Consider the following 16909-nt stretch of genomic DNA (forward strand, 5'->3'; position numbering starts at 1 on the left):
ATGATACATTGTGCCGTCATACACCGCATTGTGCAATGTGTACGGACGGCACAATGTATCATTACATCGTGGAGTCCACATGGCTAGGTACATTATTGTGTAGTGCAGGGGTGGGGAACCTTTTTTCTGCCGAGTGCCATTTGGATGTATTTAACATTATTTGCGGGCCCGGTGCAGGCCACAATTGACGGTGATTACAGCATCCTAAGGATGCTCCGGGGAGCTGTAACGACTCCGCCTGAAGTGTCCTAAAGACGATCCAGACGGTGCTACTGCATAGATTCTGACTGCAGCGTGCCATTCTTGCCACCCTACTAGCCAGATGAGGCTAGCAGAAAAAAGCTTAGAGGGCCAGACCAAATGATTCCGCGGGCCTTATACGGCCCCTGGGCCTGAGGTTCCCCATCCCTGGTGTAGTGTGTACCCAGGTTTAGTGAAAATGTTGTTACTAACTTACTACAAGTATGCATTATACAATGTTTTATACTGTAAGGTACAATTTCTCTTCTGTATGTTTAGTAATGTAATAAGAGGCTAAGATTTTTTTATATTACTTATACACCTTTCTTTCCATGTTTCACATTCTAGTTATGGATCAGCTTTGCTCCAGTGGCCAATTTGGCTGCCAGCTATTTTAATTGCTCCCTGGATACTGTAAACTATCTGGCCCTTGTATATGTTATTGTATCAATACCAATTGGTTTTGTTGCATCCTGGCTGTTGGACACCCTGGGGTTAAGATATGCTGTAAGTTAATTTTAAAGTATTGTCATTCTGTGCTGAAACTGATTTTGTATTTTGACATTTCACAATTCAAAAAAATACATTTTATAGGAGTAAAGTAATGTCTTTAGGAGTACTCTAGTTATTGTATAGCTGCCCATTTTTCAGCGTCAGTCACTAATTAATACTTAATTTAAGGGTTCCAGACTATTAATAAATATGAACTTATAGGGAACAATTATTAAATGCATTTATTTTTGTGGGCAAAATAATAAGAATTAATAAAAGATAATAGTAATAATTATGTTGACAATATACTTACTGTTTAGGGGTGAATAATATTTTATGGTGATTGGGACCATATTTAATAATTAATGATTGAATCACAAATTACATTGCACACATTAATTAATAAGGCCCCAATTGGCATACAAATAATATTGCCACACTAATTGAAAAATATTGACCCCTGATTATGTATTAAAAATTAGAATATTAATTTGCCCCCAACAATACGTTATTTAAATCCCTTTGCCCCATAGTTATATTTATTAATCACTTTGGACACTTAATTTATCATTAATTGATTAATACTTAACTATTACATACGTAGAATCTGGTTCTGTTCTGACATACGTATCATTGCATGCAGTTCTAGAAATCTCGTCAGCCAAAGCTATATTCTGGTGATTTTTTTTTTAACTCAAATTGTTGACATTTTAGGCCTGTCAAACCCACTGCAAATTGACATACATCACTGACAATAATCCTGAATCCAGTGGTTTGGAGGTTTATAATAGACAGCACATTTGATCTCAGCACCAAGCCCCCACTCCATTAAATTCCCCGTATAAGACAATACTTAGTAAAGAATGGCATTTACAATGCAAAAAAATTCTTATATCCATGTTCAGTAGACATGTTATGATGGAGACTTAAGTGCACAAGTGTCCAGGTAGGCAATTCCACTGAAGTTATGCTGAGAAGCACCTGATCTTCTGTAAAGTGTCATTTGAATTGTTGTAATGTTTCGGTAGTCAGTATTTTGCAGTAAATGATGATGAGCAAGTCTCTTGGTTTACTATCAAGCTATTGAAACATCATGACCCTTAGGAGCAGATTAATTGAAATGCGAGCAGCCTCTGATGTGCACATAGCAGCAACTACTGTAGCTAATTTTTGCTCAAGCCTCCATGCGCTGCGAGCATTAAAGCTTGAGGTGCACGTCCCGTTAAGCCATTTAGGTGGTAGCTCCTATGTAATTGATTTGGCCCCTTTATGTTATCTGTTCAATTTAATGCAGCCACTTCACTAAATGTACATATCATTCTTCTTCTTGCAGGTTGTCCTCAGTTCTTGGCTGAACATGATGGGCAGTTTAGTGCGTTGTGCCAGTGCTATCCAGTTGATACATTTAGGAAATATTCAATTGTATGTATTATTTGCGGGGCAATGTATTTGTGCTGTGGCACAGCCTCTTGTACTCTTTGTCCCGGCTAAACTTGCTGCTGTGTGGTTTCCAGAACATCAACGAGCCACAGCTAATATGATTGCTTCCATGTGTAAGTAACAGCTGTACATCTGATGGGGTATTTAAAAAGTACCATCTAATCCATACCAAGCGCTTTTCTGACATCCTCTCCTCTCCTTAGATGTAAATATTTATTCATGATAAATGTTCATCAAAGCGTATCCTTCCACCAAAGCGTATCCTTCCACCATATAACTCTGTCACCAGGCCGCTCACCCCACCCTCCTACCTCAGCCAACTCTACCTCGCTTACTTCCCGCCCTCAGGACCCCATCCACATACTCATGCCTCATGTCATCTATCTGTCTCCTCTCTCCTAGGAGCAGGGTCCTCCTCCCTCCTGCTCTCACAGCCCTCATCTCTAGCACTTGGCCTTCACCTTCCCAGCTGTATTGTGTACTGCGAATTGTAGTGCTAATTGTTACTTGTTCTCTGTTCATGTTTCGGTTACTGTATTGTAATGTAATGTTCTGTGTAACCTGTGCTGTCCTACTTCTGGCATATGTACTTCGCTGCGGACCACTTGTGGCGCCTTATAAATAAAATATAATAATAAAATAAAGAAATGTATGCAAACTGTAATTTCTCTTTTTTTTATATTACCCAGCAAATCCATTTGGCATATTTCTAGCAAACATATTGTCACCAGTAATTGTATCGAACGCTGAATACATTCCAATATTAGTAAGTAAAAGTACTTCTTTTTTTTTTTCCTCTTATATTTTGCATGAAACAAATTTAATTTGAATGTTTATTAGATTTTACTATTTTATTTTAAAGCATGGAGTCTATGGCATTCCAGCAGTGCTAGCATGCACATTGGCGACGGCAGGATTTACTAAAAAGGCTCCTCCAACTCCACCATCAGCTAGTGCACTTAATTCCACTTCTGAACCTTTCTTTGCTGGTCTAAAACAGGTAAGTCCTAATGACAAGACTTTTTATCTTCCTTTATGTTGTAAGCTGAAAATGAAGAGAAACATTTCATGTGCAGTTGTTTGTCTATATGTCCATTTGGATGCAACCTGTACTACAACAAATACATCTAATAAATCATCAAATAGAAGAGGCACATTAACAGTCTTCCAAGCACTTTTGTGATGACTACAGCTTGTTACGTACAACAATAGGGTTATCCAAGGCATGCTGCAAAGCTGTCATTTTGCAGTGAAGTGCTGACTGCTTGTCTCACCTCTCCAAAGTCACATCCGCAGGCTACTTCATTAGTTGAAACTTCTGCTGCCGTCTCACTAACAGAACTTGCAGTGTTTCAGTCTCAAAAGTTCAGATAGATACTGTAACTCTTACTAAGAACAGAACATTATTGAGTTGTTTAAAAAATCATAGGTCATACAAAATATTTTTTTATTAAGTATTTTTATTATTTTTTTCTTTTAAATGAAGTAAAAACATTTCAAATACACACATAAATATGAGCGATGTGTCATGGCAACATATCAAAATAAACGTAGAAATTAATCAAATGGTAATCTAGCAGTAGATCTAGAACTGAATATTCAAAACATAAATTGGACAATTTGGAGAAATAATGCATACAGTTAACATTAACAATGCTGATTTTGAGAATAAAGTGCATACTGGCTGGTGGAGGTATAAAAACAATAAAAGGACCAGAGATGTTAAGGATCAAGAAGGGCATAACGGGAGTCCTGCCATAGGGACCAGACTTTATCTAATTTATTTGGCCATTTTCGCTTCTGATACAGATAACGTTAATGAGAAATTGTTATATTGACTAGAGCCACCCAAGAAAGAAAGGTAGGAGGATCAGAGGCTATCCATGTGTGGGCAATACACACCCAGGCTAATGTTAAGAGATTGTAAAATATAATCCAAGGGGAATAGAAAGGAGCTCTTCTAAATCCAAGCCAAATAAACAGATACATTGGGTCAAAAAACGAACATGGACTCCCATATTCCGTAGACAATCAACCACTCTAGTCCAAAACAGAGCAACTTGAGGGCAATACATTTGGGACACCAAACTCACAAAGCTTAAGTGGTGTCCAATAGACCCTATGAAAAATATGTAATTGAATCTGCTAAAACCTGACATTAGCTGTGGTGTCTCGGGTAGAACCTATTAGAACCTTCCAGTCATCATCGGATAAAGTACCCAGATTGTGATCCCAGTGAGATTTAAGCTTATTCAAGCCCTCCGCTCTAGTGGATGACAAGGGTGAGGAATAGGCTATGGAGATAGAGTTCCTAGAAGGTACGCACTAGCAGAGGACAAATACATAAATAAATGAAGAACCCCATCTTGATACAATTGGTCAATAGCAACCACCTCATATGACTGCCAAGCCGAGCTACCCTTCAGCCCCCGAAGTTCTGGAAAAGCTAAATTGCCCCAAAGCAGAGAGTGCAATTCAATCATAGTTCCCCCCAAATATTTTCTGCAGCAAGCAAAGATCTACGGGCCTATTGTAGTAGAGGTGGACAGCGAGAGAGCAGGGTCTGAGCCAACAAAAACTGTAAGGGAGTACATTTCAATCCTGCCTTTTCAAGGAGAGCCAGGGGAAGATCACCCCCTGATCTAATGGGGTGACCCACTCCTTTTAAGTAATGCAGCTAGAAATTGCTTTAAACTGGGATAAGGGGATATACACGGGAATTTCGGGAGGCGGAATCCGTAATCAGAATTCACACCATGAGTTCAGGGGCTGCCCCCATCTGCGTTAACCAAAAGGGATTAAGTCTCCAAAAGGAAGCCCCCCCTAGGAAATTCCAGGTTAAGAGACAACAGCAGAGGGGAGTGGTCTGAGATGTCCCTCGACAATATTCTATCCTAACAATAGAAGGGAACAGAGAGTGCGACACGAGCCATATCTATACAGTATGGGACCCAAATAAACATGAGTAAGAACGAGCTAAAGAGAAACGCTGGCACCAAGCATCCACCAGACCCATTTCCTTAATTAGGCGCGAAAAAGGGGTCTGACACCCTCCCAATGTATGAGGATCCTCCATCTATCGAGACATTCATCCAGTACACTGTTAAAATCACCAATACAAATATAAGGAGTATTAGGAAATTTCAAAAGAAAATTACAGGTTTTGGTGAGAATGACCAAACTAAAAGGGGGAGGTATATACATTGCTAGCAAAACAAAGGGAGAGGTATGAAGAGTACTAGTGATAAAAACATACCAGCCTAGAGCATCTACTTGCACCTTATTACAAATAAAAGACATGTATTTGTGTAGTAAAACTGAAACCCCCCTGGAGTGCGAATGATAAGTGGAGTGAAAACCCCACCCACGTTTTTTAAGCGAAAGGATACGACTACCCATCAAATGCATTTCTAATAAACAGACTATTCCCGGGGAGTGAGCTTTAATTTGATGTAAAACCAAAGAACGTTTAATCTTACCATTCAGACCCCGTACATTCCAGGAAAGGAAATTTTGCATAATAATAAGGGGTACCGTAAAGCAGGAGAAAAAAATGTGCCAGAGCCCTAGCATAGCCAAATACACACAAATATATGTTTCTTCTTCAGGGTCCGTAGGCTCCACAGGGAGACCTTGGGGTGTAGGTGGTGGATCAGGAATCCGGGCACCACGCAGTTAAAGCTCTAGGTCCCAGGATGCATTGGTCCATCCCCCTATACCCCGCCCCCGAGGCACCTCAGTTTCGTTGGTGCCCGGCCGGAGTCGGTCACAACGCAAATACAGATCTGGGGATCTCGGTGGGGTCAGTGCTAACAAGGCCCCGTAGTAGAACCCAGACTGCAGCCGGGTGCTAAGGGGACAGGTAAGGTGGGTCACTGAGAGCGGTGACCCGTGCGGGCAGTCATACCTCCGGTCTCGGGACAGACCGGAGGTGCCGAGTGTGGACGCAGGCTCCAGCCACCATGATCCACTAACTAAACCACCAGGTTACACATGGTGCTGGAACCAGCGTCCCGGTGGGTAAAAAATCGGCAAGGGGAGGTCAGCTTCCCCGTTATAGCGGCTCCTCAGCTCAGGGCGCCATTCCACAGATGTCTCCATTTCCTGAGCTGCTCTACTCCTCGGACCACGCCCCCTCTGAGGTCTCTGCGGCCATTTTCTTAAGGCACAGCCACAGCTCTCTCAGGGATATGCAGGGTCTGGTCCCCCCGGGACATACCTCTCCCTGGGGTCTGCATATGTAGCGCTATAGCCTACCAGACACTGAGTCTGTGTAGTTGATTGTAGTGCCAGTTTGCAGTTATATGTTATTTCTGCATTGTATGTGACTAATGCTAGCGCTGCCAGTCTGTTTTCAATTATACTGTCAGCATATATCTTTCCCTTTTTTTCTGACTTTGCCCTAACATACAGGTGTATTCAGGGGTTTTCCTGTACCTAACATACAGTTGGTCGTTGCACTGTGCCATATTTGGGCTGCGTGCTCCTGCAGCTTATCCAAGCATAAGACAGGACCAGTATATTGCATTCCTACTAGTATCCTACATACATGGTGGTTGCATTATACCCAGTGCCATATTGTGTGCTTACTCTGCAGCTATGTCTAGTAAAAAACAGACATCTGCACCCATACTGCAAATTATGTGCTGCAGGCTTAAGTGAGGAGGATTTGATACAAGATGGGTTATGTATTAAGTGTTATACTCCACAGGCCCATCAGACAACCCAGCGCCTGTACAAGAGCCCCCTGTGCTTCATTTTCTCAGGTCCTGGCCACTATTGCGGACCGCCTGGCAGTTCCAGCTGTCATTCCCCTTATAGGGTTATCACAGCAGGCCATAATTCCCCCTTTGGGGTGGCCACAACAGGTTCAGGCGATACAGGTACCTCCTGTGCCCCCACCATGGGTAGACGTACTCTCTAACTCTGTGCAGAGTCTAATGCAGTGATTCCCAACCTCGGTCCTCAAGTCACACTAACAGTCCTGGTTTTAGTTATATCCATGATTGTGCACAGATGGTTTAATCAAAATAACTGAGGTACTAATTAAGTCACTTGTGCTCAAGTATGGCTATCCCTAAAATCTGGACTGTTATTGTGCCTTGAGGACCGTGGTTGGGAACCCCTGGTCTAATGGCTACATCTAATGGCTTTCAAACCATGTTGCAAGGTGATTAGCCCTTACCCAGTAAGCCCTCTAAGCGTCCTGTGTTATTGTCATAGTCCACGCAACTCTGAATTATCATCTGAGGAGGCAGTAGATGCTGATCTCTGTAACCCTAACTCCCCTCTGGAGGAGGATGAGAGTCGGTCAAAAATTAATATTCCTGCCTTGGTACGAGCTGTCAGATCCATCTTATTAATAGAAGATGAAGAGCCAGACCCTAAATCTAAGCTCCCTCTGTTTAAATGACAAAGTGGCTTCAGCAGAAGTCCCTCTATTGGATACATGGCTGCAGCCTGGCAGTCGCCTGGTAAGAGATTTCAACCACAAAAAAAAGTCTGACCTCATGTTTCCTGTGGCTCATTGTGCAAAATGGGAAACACCCTCGGCTGTGGATTCACATGTTACGCGTTTAATTAAAATCGCTACGTTGCCTATTCCTACAGTTACTTCCTTGAAGGATCCTACGGATAGGAAAGTGGAAGCTTGCCTGAAATCGATATACTCTCTTTCAGGGGATGTTGACCGTCCAACCATGGCTATGGCATGGGTGGCTAAAGCTGAAGAGAACTGGGCTAACGCACTTGAATACTCTTTTCCCTCAGATGCTTTTAGGGGTCACATGTCTTTTGTTGCTCACCTCCGAGATGCAGCTTCCTATATTGGAGAAGCGGCATTGGATGCCAGTCTCCTAACTTCCAGAGTCTCGGCCGCAGCTGTGTCTGTCCGCCGCACCCTGTGGCTATGCTCATGGAAGGCAGATGCGGATTCCAAGAAAGACCTAGAAGGGTTACCCTACAATGGGGAGATCTTGTTTGGCCCAGACCTTGACAAGTTTGTAACCACGTTGGCAGCATTAAAAACTGCATTTCTGCCTTCAGCAACTACTCCTACTAGGCCTCGGACTACATCATTTAAGTCCTTTCGTCCTCGGGGAAAGCCTAAAGGTTAGTCCTTTCCTAGGCAGTCGGCTTTCACTAGGGCCGCCAAACCCAGGGCCAAGCAGACCTGGAACACCAGACGCCCTCCTTCAAAACCCAAGGATAAACCCTCAGCCTGACGGGATGGGCCTCCCTCTGGGATATCCCAGAGTGGGAGGCCGACTTTTTCAGTTCGCCAAGTGCTGCTGTCAAACTACCATGGATGCTTGGGTAAGAGAAGTGGTCTTTCACGGGTACACCCTCATTTCTCAGACGGCCTCCCCACCAGTTTTTCTACACAGACCCTCCTTCAGAACTGAACAAGGCCTTACAATACAGTCCTGGCTGCAAGCATGGGGAATTGTGCCAGTCCCACTATCTCAGCGAGGGACTGGTTATTATTCTACTCTTTATAGTTCAGAAGCCGAATGGGTCTCATCGGCCTATCCTCAACCTCAAATCCTTGAACAAATTCCTCAGGGTAATTAGGTTCAGGATGGAAACACTATCCTCCATCATCCTAGCTATGGAGCCTGGGGACTTCATGGTATCTCTGGATATTCAGGACGTGTACCTACAGGTACCTATAGCACCCTCACATCAGCGATATCTCCAGTTTGCTATACAGCAACACTTCCAATTTCAGGCTCTGCCCTATGGACTATCCACAGCTCCACGGGTGTGTACTAAAATTATGGCTACCATGGCGGCCCACCTACGTGGTCAGGGTGTCCGACTGTTACCATATCTGGATGACCTCCTGCTCCTAGCAGGATCCCCAGAAGTGCTTCACTGCCATCTGCAGTTAACCATTGATTTCCTGCACAAGCATGGATGGTTAATCAACTGGAAAATGTCTTCCCTGAATCCCTCAAAGAGAATGATTCAGCTGGGAGCCCTGCTGGATTCTCAGGATCAGAGAATCTTTCTGACATCAGACAAGATCTCCACACTTCAACTACGAGTGCGCAGATGTCTCCACAGTAGCCGAGTGTCAATCCACTCAGCAAAGCAGGTTCTGGAATCCATGGTGTCCACCTTCGACATGGTGGAATATGCTCAGTTCCATTCAAGGCCTTTGCAAAGGCTGATCCCCTCCAGGTGGAACGGGTTACCCCATCGAATCAAAAGCCCAGACGATGATGCTATCTCCAGAGGTGCGTCTGTCTCTATCTTGGTGGCTGCAGACATCTCATCTAACCAATGGTCGCCCCTTTTGGATCCCAGACTGGGTAATACTTACTAACAACGGACGCCAGTCTCCGGGGCTGGAACGCAGTGACCAGACCACACTCCTTTTAGGACCGTTGGACATTGGTCAAATCAACCCTGCTAGTCAACATATTGGAACTTCGAACTGTCTACAGGGCCCTCAACCTGGCCCAGCACATGCTTCACGGAAAACCTGTACAGGTTCAGTCCGACAAGGCCATAACAGTGGCTTACATCAACCATCAAGGAGGTGCTCTAAGTCAGGCAGCAATGACTGAGGTGTCCTGCATTCTGACATGGGAAGAGGGTCACATCCCGGCCATTTCTGCAGTATTCATTCTGGGAGTTCTCAATTGGAAAGCAGAGTTCCTAAGCTGTCACAACGTGCATCCTGGGGAATGGTCGCTTCACCAAGAGGTGTTTCAACTCCTAGTGAACAGAACACAAACTGGCTGTGTACGGGTCCAGAACAATAGATGCCAAGGCAACCTTTGTAGACGCATTGTCAGTGAAGTGGACATTCCAGTTTGCGTACCTCTTCCCTCCAGTCTCCCTTCTTCCTTGAGTTCTTCGGAAGTCCAAACAAGACGTTGGCACTGTCCTGCTGGAGACTCCAGCTTGGCCCAGATATCATTGGTTCTCAGATCTTCGGAGTCTCTCCATCGACACTCCATTCCTGTTGCCTCAACGACTGAACCTGTTGTCTCAGGGTCCTTGCCTTTACCCAGATCTGTGTCAACTGCCTTTGATGGCGTGGCTCTTGAGACATCCCTCCTAAGGTCCAAAGGTTTCTCTAGCGATGTAGTCAAAACTATGCTCAGAGCACGTAAGCCAGCCTCTGCTCGGATCTACCACAGAGTGTGGCATACAAATTTCCATTGGATTAGTACCAGAAGCTACGACCACCAGGTGTTTAGGATTTCCTCTGTCTGGCCTTCCTGAAAGTGCATGTCTCTGCTCTGTCCATTTTGTTCCAGCATAGACTTGCTCCACTAACAAATATCCACACCTTCCTCCAGGGTGTCCTCCGGATTCAACCTCTCTTTGTCCCTCTTTTGGCTCCTTGGGATTTGTCAGTAGTTCTTTGCGCCCTCCATTTGAACCCCTGGATTCTGTGGAATTCAAGTGGTTAACGGCGAGGACTCTTTTTTTTCTTTTGGCTATACATTGGCCAGAAGAGTGTCAGATTTAGGGGCGCTCTCCTGATGCTCCCCATTTCTACTTTTCCACCAGGACAGGACAATTCTTAGGACTCGCCCTGGGTTTCTTCCAAATGTTGTTACTAGTTTCCACATTAATGAGGTCTTTCAATCACCGGACCTCTCGGCAGGTGAGGCCTCTTTGGATGTGGTCCGCGCCCTCAGGATTTATGTGGACTGTACCAGTTCCCTTCAGAAATCAGACTCCTTATTTGTGCTCTATGGATTTCACAAGAAAGGATGGCCAGCCAATAAACAAACATTGGCTAGATGGTTTCGTATGACTATCTCGCAGGCTTACTCGCAGGCAGGCCTTCCTGTTCTGGCTACTGCTCATTCTACTCGGTAGGGGGTCCCTCATGGGCAGCTCGCTGTAGCGCCTCGGCTGTTCAGCTTTTTATGGCGGCCACATGGGCTTCTGTCCAGAAATTTCTAAGGTTCTATGCATTTGATACCTTCGCCTCTCAGGATGCTTCCTTTGGGCGCCAGATTCTCCTCTCAGCACAGTAGCATTCCCACCCTTAAAAGGACTGCTTCGGGATATCCCCAAGGTCTCCCTGTGGAGCCTATGGACCTGAAGAAGAAAATGAGTTATGGTAAGAACTTACCTGTGTTAACTTTTTCTTCGAAGTCTATAGGGTCCACAGGGCACCCACCCTGACGCACCTGGCTTCATATGGGCGATGTTTCTGGTCACCAGTTTCCCGTCTCCTTCTCCGTGAGAGTGTGATTCTTCTGTGTATCAGTCTTCCTTCTCTCTTCTCCTCCTTCGGCCTTTGGCTTGTCACGAAATGAGGTGCCTCTGGCTCGGGTGCGGGGTATAGGGGGTTGGACCGATGTATCCTGGGAGCTAAAGCTTTAACTGCGTGGTGCCCGGATTCCTGATACACAAACGACACCCCGAAGGTCTCCCTGTGGACCCTATGGAGAGTTAACAAAGGTAAGTTCTTACCATAACTCTTATTTTGAAAACACTCCGCCAGCCAGACTGCATAATACACAAATGCTTGTGCAAAGAAAAAATCATTAAAAGAAAACAAACTCAAACAACTAAAATCGACCACCCCCTCCCTGCATACCAACCCCAACACCGGTATACCTAGACCCTAAAATAAAAACTAAACCCCTAACCTATAATAAGATTTTAAGAAAGAAAAAGGGTAAGGTCAACTAAACCCATAACATAAAGGACATGTTGTCCCCAGCTTAGAAGGATCTAAGCCATTAGAATAACTTCTGGAAGAGAGTAAAGCAAATGCACATCCGTGCCATAGAAGCTGCACACCGTTTAAACCTATTAAGGCAGAATATATGTATAAACAGTTAAACCACTGAGAAGGCACTTCAATTATTCAAGTAAAAATGCAGTATTAGAAAAAGAAAAAACATTCAAAGCAGAATACTCAAGTATAATAAGTCCCTTAAGGTGGAACAGCACGATTCAATGCCTGTAGATCGATCCAGGTCGAGGCCTCACGTGGAGATTTGAAGAAGTGGATACAGTTACAAGCCACCATCCAGAGCCGAGTAGGAAAAAGCATACAGTAGGAACTGGAGATCACGTAATCGGCGGTTTACCTGGAGAAACTTTTGGACCTCCGCAGAAAAGTCTTGGTATACCACAACTTTATGACCATTATATTTCAACAGACCCTTGGTTCTAGCGAGACGAAGAATGGTATCACGGTCCTTATAATGAAGAACTTTGGCAATGAAAGCCCGTGGTTGTGCCACAGGCTGAAGAGGGTGGTAGGGATACGGTGGGCTCGCTCAATTGCAAATTGTGGGGTGAAGGAGTCCTTGCCAAAGACATTTAACAGCCAAGATTCCAGAAATTGCTACAGATTCGCACCCTCCGTTAACCAGACATTATACCTGTGGAGATGACCCTCAATATCAGTTAATTTCTGTTGACATGCCGCAATCTGAGACTCCAAAGAAGATAATCTCCTGGGAACAGTAGCACTAGCGTCCTCCAAAGTAGAAATGCAATTCTATCTCTCATGCTTTGCATATCTTGCTGTATAAGAGAGATGTTAGTATGAATCTCTGCGACCCTGTTCGCCAGTCTTTTTTCAGAATCTGTAATGGCATCTTGAAGTAGTTCCATAGTGACTTCTGATGATGATGCAACTATATCGTGGGAAGATGGATCAGAGCCAGAAACAGATGGTGACAGAGATCCAGGTGAAGTAGGACCTGGACTGTCACGGGCAACTTTGCCAACTTAGCAGTAGCAGAGGAATGGACCATTAGGTAGGCAGAACAGGCAAATAGGTACAGAGGCAATAAGTTGCAACAAGGAGCCAGGTAAGGTAAGTATCAATCAGAGCCCACAGCACAGAGTGGGAGCTGCAGAGGAGGCTGCCGCACTTCAGAGATGCCGGCTCCAAGATGGCGCCGTTGTACACAGCCCGGGGTCAGGAGCAGTACGCAGCCAGGAGGAGAGGCAGAAGCCGTCCAGGCATCCGGAGATCCTCTCCAGGGTTAGGTACAGGAGGGGGATAAATGGAAGCCTTCCATGGACTGCAGGATAATGCAAAGGATCACTAGGCTGGAGAGCAAAGGGACCTGCGTCCTACGCCATGCCTAGTTAACCCACGGATACAAAATATTATTAATACCATGTCCAGGGAAAGCATATTTAGCTGGAAGCATTTTCTTTAGCAGTTATATGTACTAGTACATCATTTTTAGTAATCTGATCAAAAGAAATTATTCAAGTATTCCCTACCCATAGCCACACGCAGGGGGGTTTTCCGGTTGACTGGAAACTCCCCTCCCCAGCCCAAACCATGACCACAATATATATAGTAATATAATAGAATTTTACTAGTGCTGCATGTTCTTCTCAGTTTCACAAATTAAATAATCAGCATCACCTATGGATCTTTTGTCATGTGTCAGCCAGGGGTTGGGTACGGGATCCTGACGGTCAGAATCCCGACGCCGGCATCCCAACTAGGTTGACTTCCCAACGGCTGGAGGTGAGTATACCTAACCTAAAACGTAACCCTCCCTCCCCGGTGCCTAAATCAAACCTCACCCCCTTAGTGCACCCTTAGTGCCTAACCCTACCCCCAACCCCGCTACATACCTTCGGGATTCCAGCGCCGGTATTCCGATGAGTGTCGGTATTCTGGCGTCAGCATTCTGACCACCGGAATCCCCACTGTTGGGATATTGAACGTATCCTGTCAGCCAGTAATAAATAAATGTAATAAATATACCTGTGCAGAGATCTGAAAAACATGCACGTTTAGGGGTGCAGTGCTATAGACCGTCAATAGGGTTAATTATTAATGCCATATAATAATGTAATATAGTATAGTAGTATAATATAATAATACACTATCCAGTGCATAACGAGACCAATATGTACATCAGAGTTTCCCAAACTCGGTCCTCAAGGCATCCTAACGGTCCAGGTTTTAAGCGAAATACTGAGGTACTAATTAAGTCACCTGTGCCCAAGCATGGTTATCCTTAAAACCTGGACTCTTAGGGCGCCTTGATGACTGAGTCTGGGAACCGCTGATGTACAGTACATATATGTCCAGGTCAGTAGGTCCTTTTGCTGCTCCCCAAGACTCCTGGACTTGCTCCAATGTTCTGGAATGGTGACCACATCTGAAATAATAACATTCCGCTCAGGCAGGATGGCCCTACTGCCGCATCTAATGGCTTACTGCTGGAATTATGACAAACAATACATTTTGTATGATGCATATTAAAGCTGGTTAAGTGCTAAATATGCCCTCTTCATGGACTGGCCACACTTGCTCTAAAATCAAGCATTTGGAAACCCCCCTCTAGAAATCCTGCGTTTGCCATTGCTACCCCTCCATTTTTGTGCGGTCAGAAACTGGTGTACTAAGCGCCCTCTCAGCTCTGGCATCATTTAGTAAGGTGCAGTATATATAATCTCTCTCCTAATCTCATTGCCAGTGCTTTGTGTTTGGGTCTAGTGCCACACAAAACCAAATTGGCTTCTGGAGGCCTTAGATCTTAACACTGTCAGACCATCCTGTACCCCACTAGGCCACAATGGGAAATGTATGTATACAATAACACTCCTTCCAGGTTTATTTGAGTCTTCTGGAGCTGGTGCGCTCACCTTTGGCTCTGCTACTCTCAGATTCCTAAAATCTAAACAGGAGGCATATCCGCAAATTGTGTTGGATAAACAATTACTTCCCCACATTGTGTGAGACTGGTCACACATCTGTAATGTCAAACAGGAGATGGTGATAACACAATATACTGTAGTTCAGGTCAGTTCTACACCTCATTCTGCACCTATAGCAGACAAGGCTAAAAATAACAATTTTATAGCCCTCTGGCAATAAGTTAGGATATTTTATAGCTAATACTTATTAATATATAGAATGTCTGATATAGCTATTTTGCAATGTTTTAGTTCATTTTTTTTTTATCTGTAGATGAAAACAGGTGTTTGGTGGTTGTGCTGAATGACATGATCACTGCATATGTGTGGAGGGCATAAAATAATTTAATCATATGGGGCACATCCACTAGGCGACTAGTGAAGGACTGAATGATAACAATATCGTTATCGTTCAGTCGTTCATTAAACTGTGCAGTGCCTATACTGGACGATATATCATTCAGTGTAGACACCCTCCCTCATCCCTGAACATGGTCAATCTGACTTTATCGGCAGATTGACCGGCATGTTCAGGTGGTGATTGATGTCGGAAACGACCAGCGGGTGCGCGCATCGCTGGACTGTTCCATCATGCTCATGCCCGATTTGTGCACGATTAATGGACGACTGAATTATAACAATGTCGTTATCGTTCAGTCGTCCATTAATATCTACTAGTGGATGTGCGCCTTAAGTCTATGAGAAATTATGGCAAATGCTGATGTAGCTGTTTTTTATAATTGTACAGGTATTCATATATGCTGTATGTAAAGTGTTTCTCAAACTTGGTTATATCATGAGTTATTATTGGAACTACTATACAGTATACAGAGGACGTACATTTTTCTTAAAAACTTTTGTTGTTTGTCTGCATTATACCTGTTTTATTTGCTAAACTGTATCCTTATCTTGTACAGCTTATGAAAAATAAAGCCTACATTATTCTGATGATTTGCTTTGGAACTGGTCTAGGAATCTTCACAGCCTTTTCTACATTTCTGGAACAAATACTGTGTTTTAAAGACTATCCAAATGTAAGTATGAAGCTGTTTTTTTATGTATTAGTGTAATCTGTTAATTATTACTCTAGTTCTAGACATATACAGTATGTATGTACACAATGGAAGATATTTTTGCACTCAGAATACATTTTCTGAACCTCAAGATGATCACATGTTAAGTATTCTGACTACTGAATATATGTCATATCATCTAGAGTGCTGTATAAATGAATAGACCAAAAAAATAAAGCATTTTCAGATCTTTGCTAAAATGTAGTGTCCCGACACAGGGGATTCCCTCGGTCAGAATGTCAGCGCTGCAATCTCAACACCTGTCAGGTTGGGGGGGAGGGTTAAGGTTAGGCACTAGAGGGAGGGTTAGGGTTAGGTGTCCTAGGTATTTGGTTTCTGCTACAATTGAAAGAATGTTGTTCTTTTAGCAATGGGCTGACATTTATATGGGATGCTCCTTACATTCCAAATGTAGCAAGATCAAGCTAGGCCCTCCCCTTAGGGCAAATGATTATATACAGTCAGGTCCATAAATATTGGGACATTGACAGAATTTTCAGATTTTGGCCTCTATTCACCACCACAATGGTTTTGAAATGAAACAAACAAGATATGCTTTAACTGCAGACTTTCAGATTTAATTTGAGGGTAATTACATCCAAATCGGGTGAACGATGTAGGAATTACAACCGTTTCAATATGTGCCTCCCACTTTTTAAGAGGCCAAAAGTAATGAAGAAAAACCCCTTCACAACAGTTGGCCAAATCAAGAACACTCTCCAGGAGGTAGATGTATATGTGTCAAAGTCAACAATCAAGAGAAGACTTCACAAGAGTGAATATAGAGGGTTCACCACAAGATGTAAACCATTGGTGAGCCACAAAAACAGGAAGACCACATTAGAGTTTGCCAAACAACATCTAAAAAAGCCATTACAGTTCTGGAACAACATCCTATGGACAGATGAGACAAAGATCAACTTGTACCAGAGTGATGGGAAGAGAAGAGAAGAGAAGGAAAGGAACTGCTCATGATCCAAAACATACCACCTCATCAGTGG

General features: G+C 43.8%; 1 protein-coding gene across 2 annotated transcripts in view; it reads left to right on the top strand.

Annotated features, from left to right (window-relative positions):
* SLC49A3 (solute carrier family 49 member 3) overlaps nucleotides 1-16909 on the top strand; it is a 66279-nt gene that overhangs the window by 13664 nt on the left and 35706 nt on the right. For both annotated transcript variants that reach the window (XM_088478397.1, XM_088478398.1), the window contains exons 2-6: nucleotides 589-747; nucleotides 2066-2285; nucleotides 2862-2938; nucleotides 3035-3172; nucleotides 15753-15869. In XM_088478397.1, coding sequence (XP_088334523.1) covers nucleotides 589-747; nucleotides 2066-2285; nucleotides 2862-2938; nucleotides 3035-3172; nucleotides 15753-15869 — 711 coding nt within the window. The remainder of the gene's footprint in view (nucleotides 1-588; nucleotides 748-2065; nucleotides 2286-2861; nucleotides 2939-3034; nucleotides 3173-15752; nucleotides 15870-16909) is intronic.

This window comes from Taudactylus pleione, unplaced genomic scaffold, assembly GCF_031769625.1.
Source record: "Taudactylus pleione unplaced genomic scaffold, aTauple2 ptg000214l, whole genome shotgun sequence".
In the NCBI taxonomy this organism is placed as follows: Eukaryota; Metazoa; Chordata; class Amphibia; order Anura; family Myobatrachidae; genus Taudactylus; species Taudactylus pleione.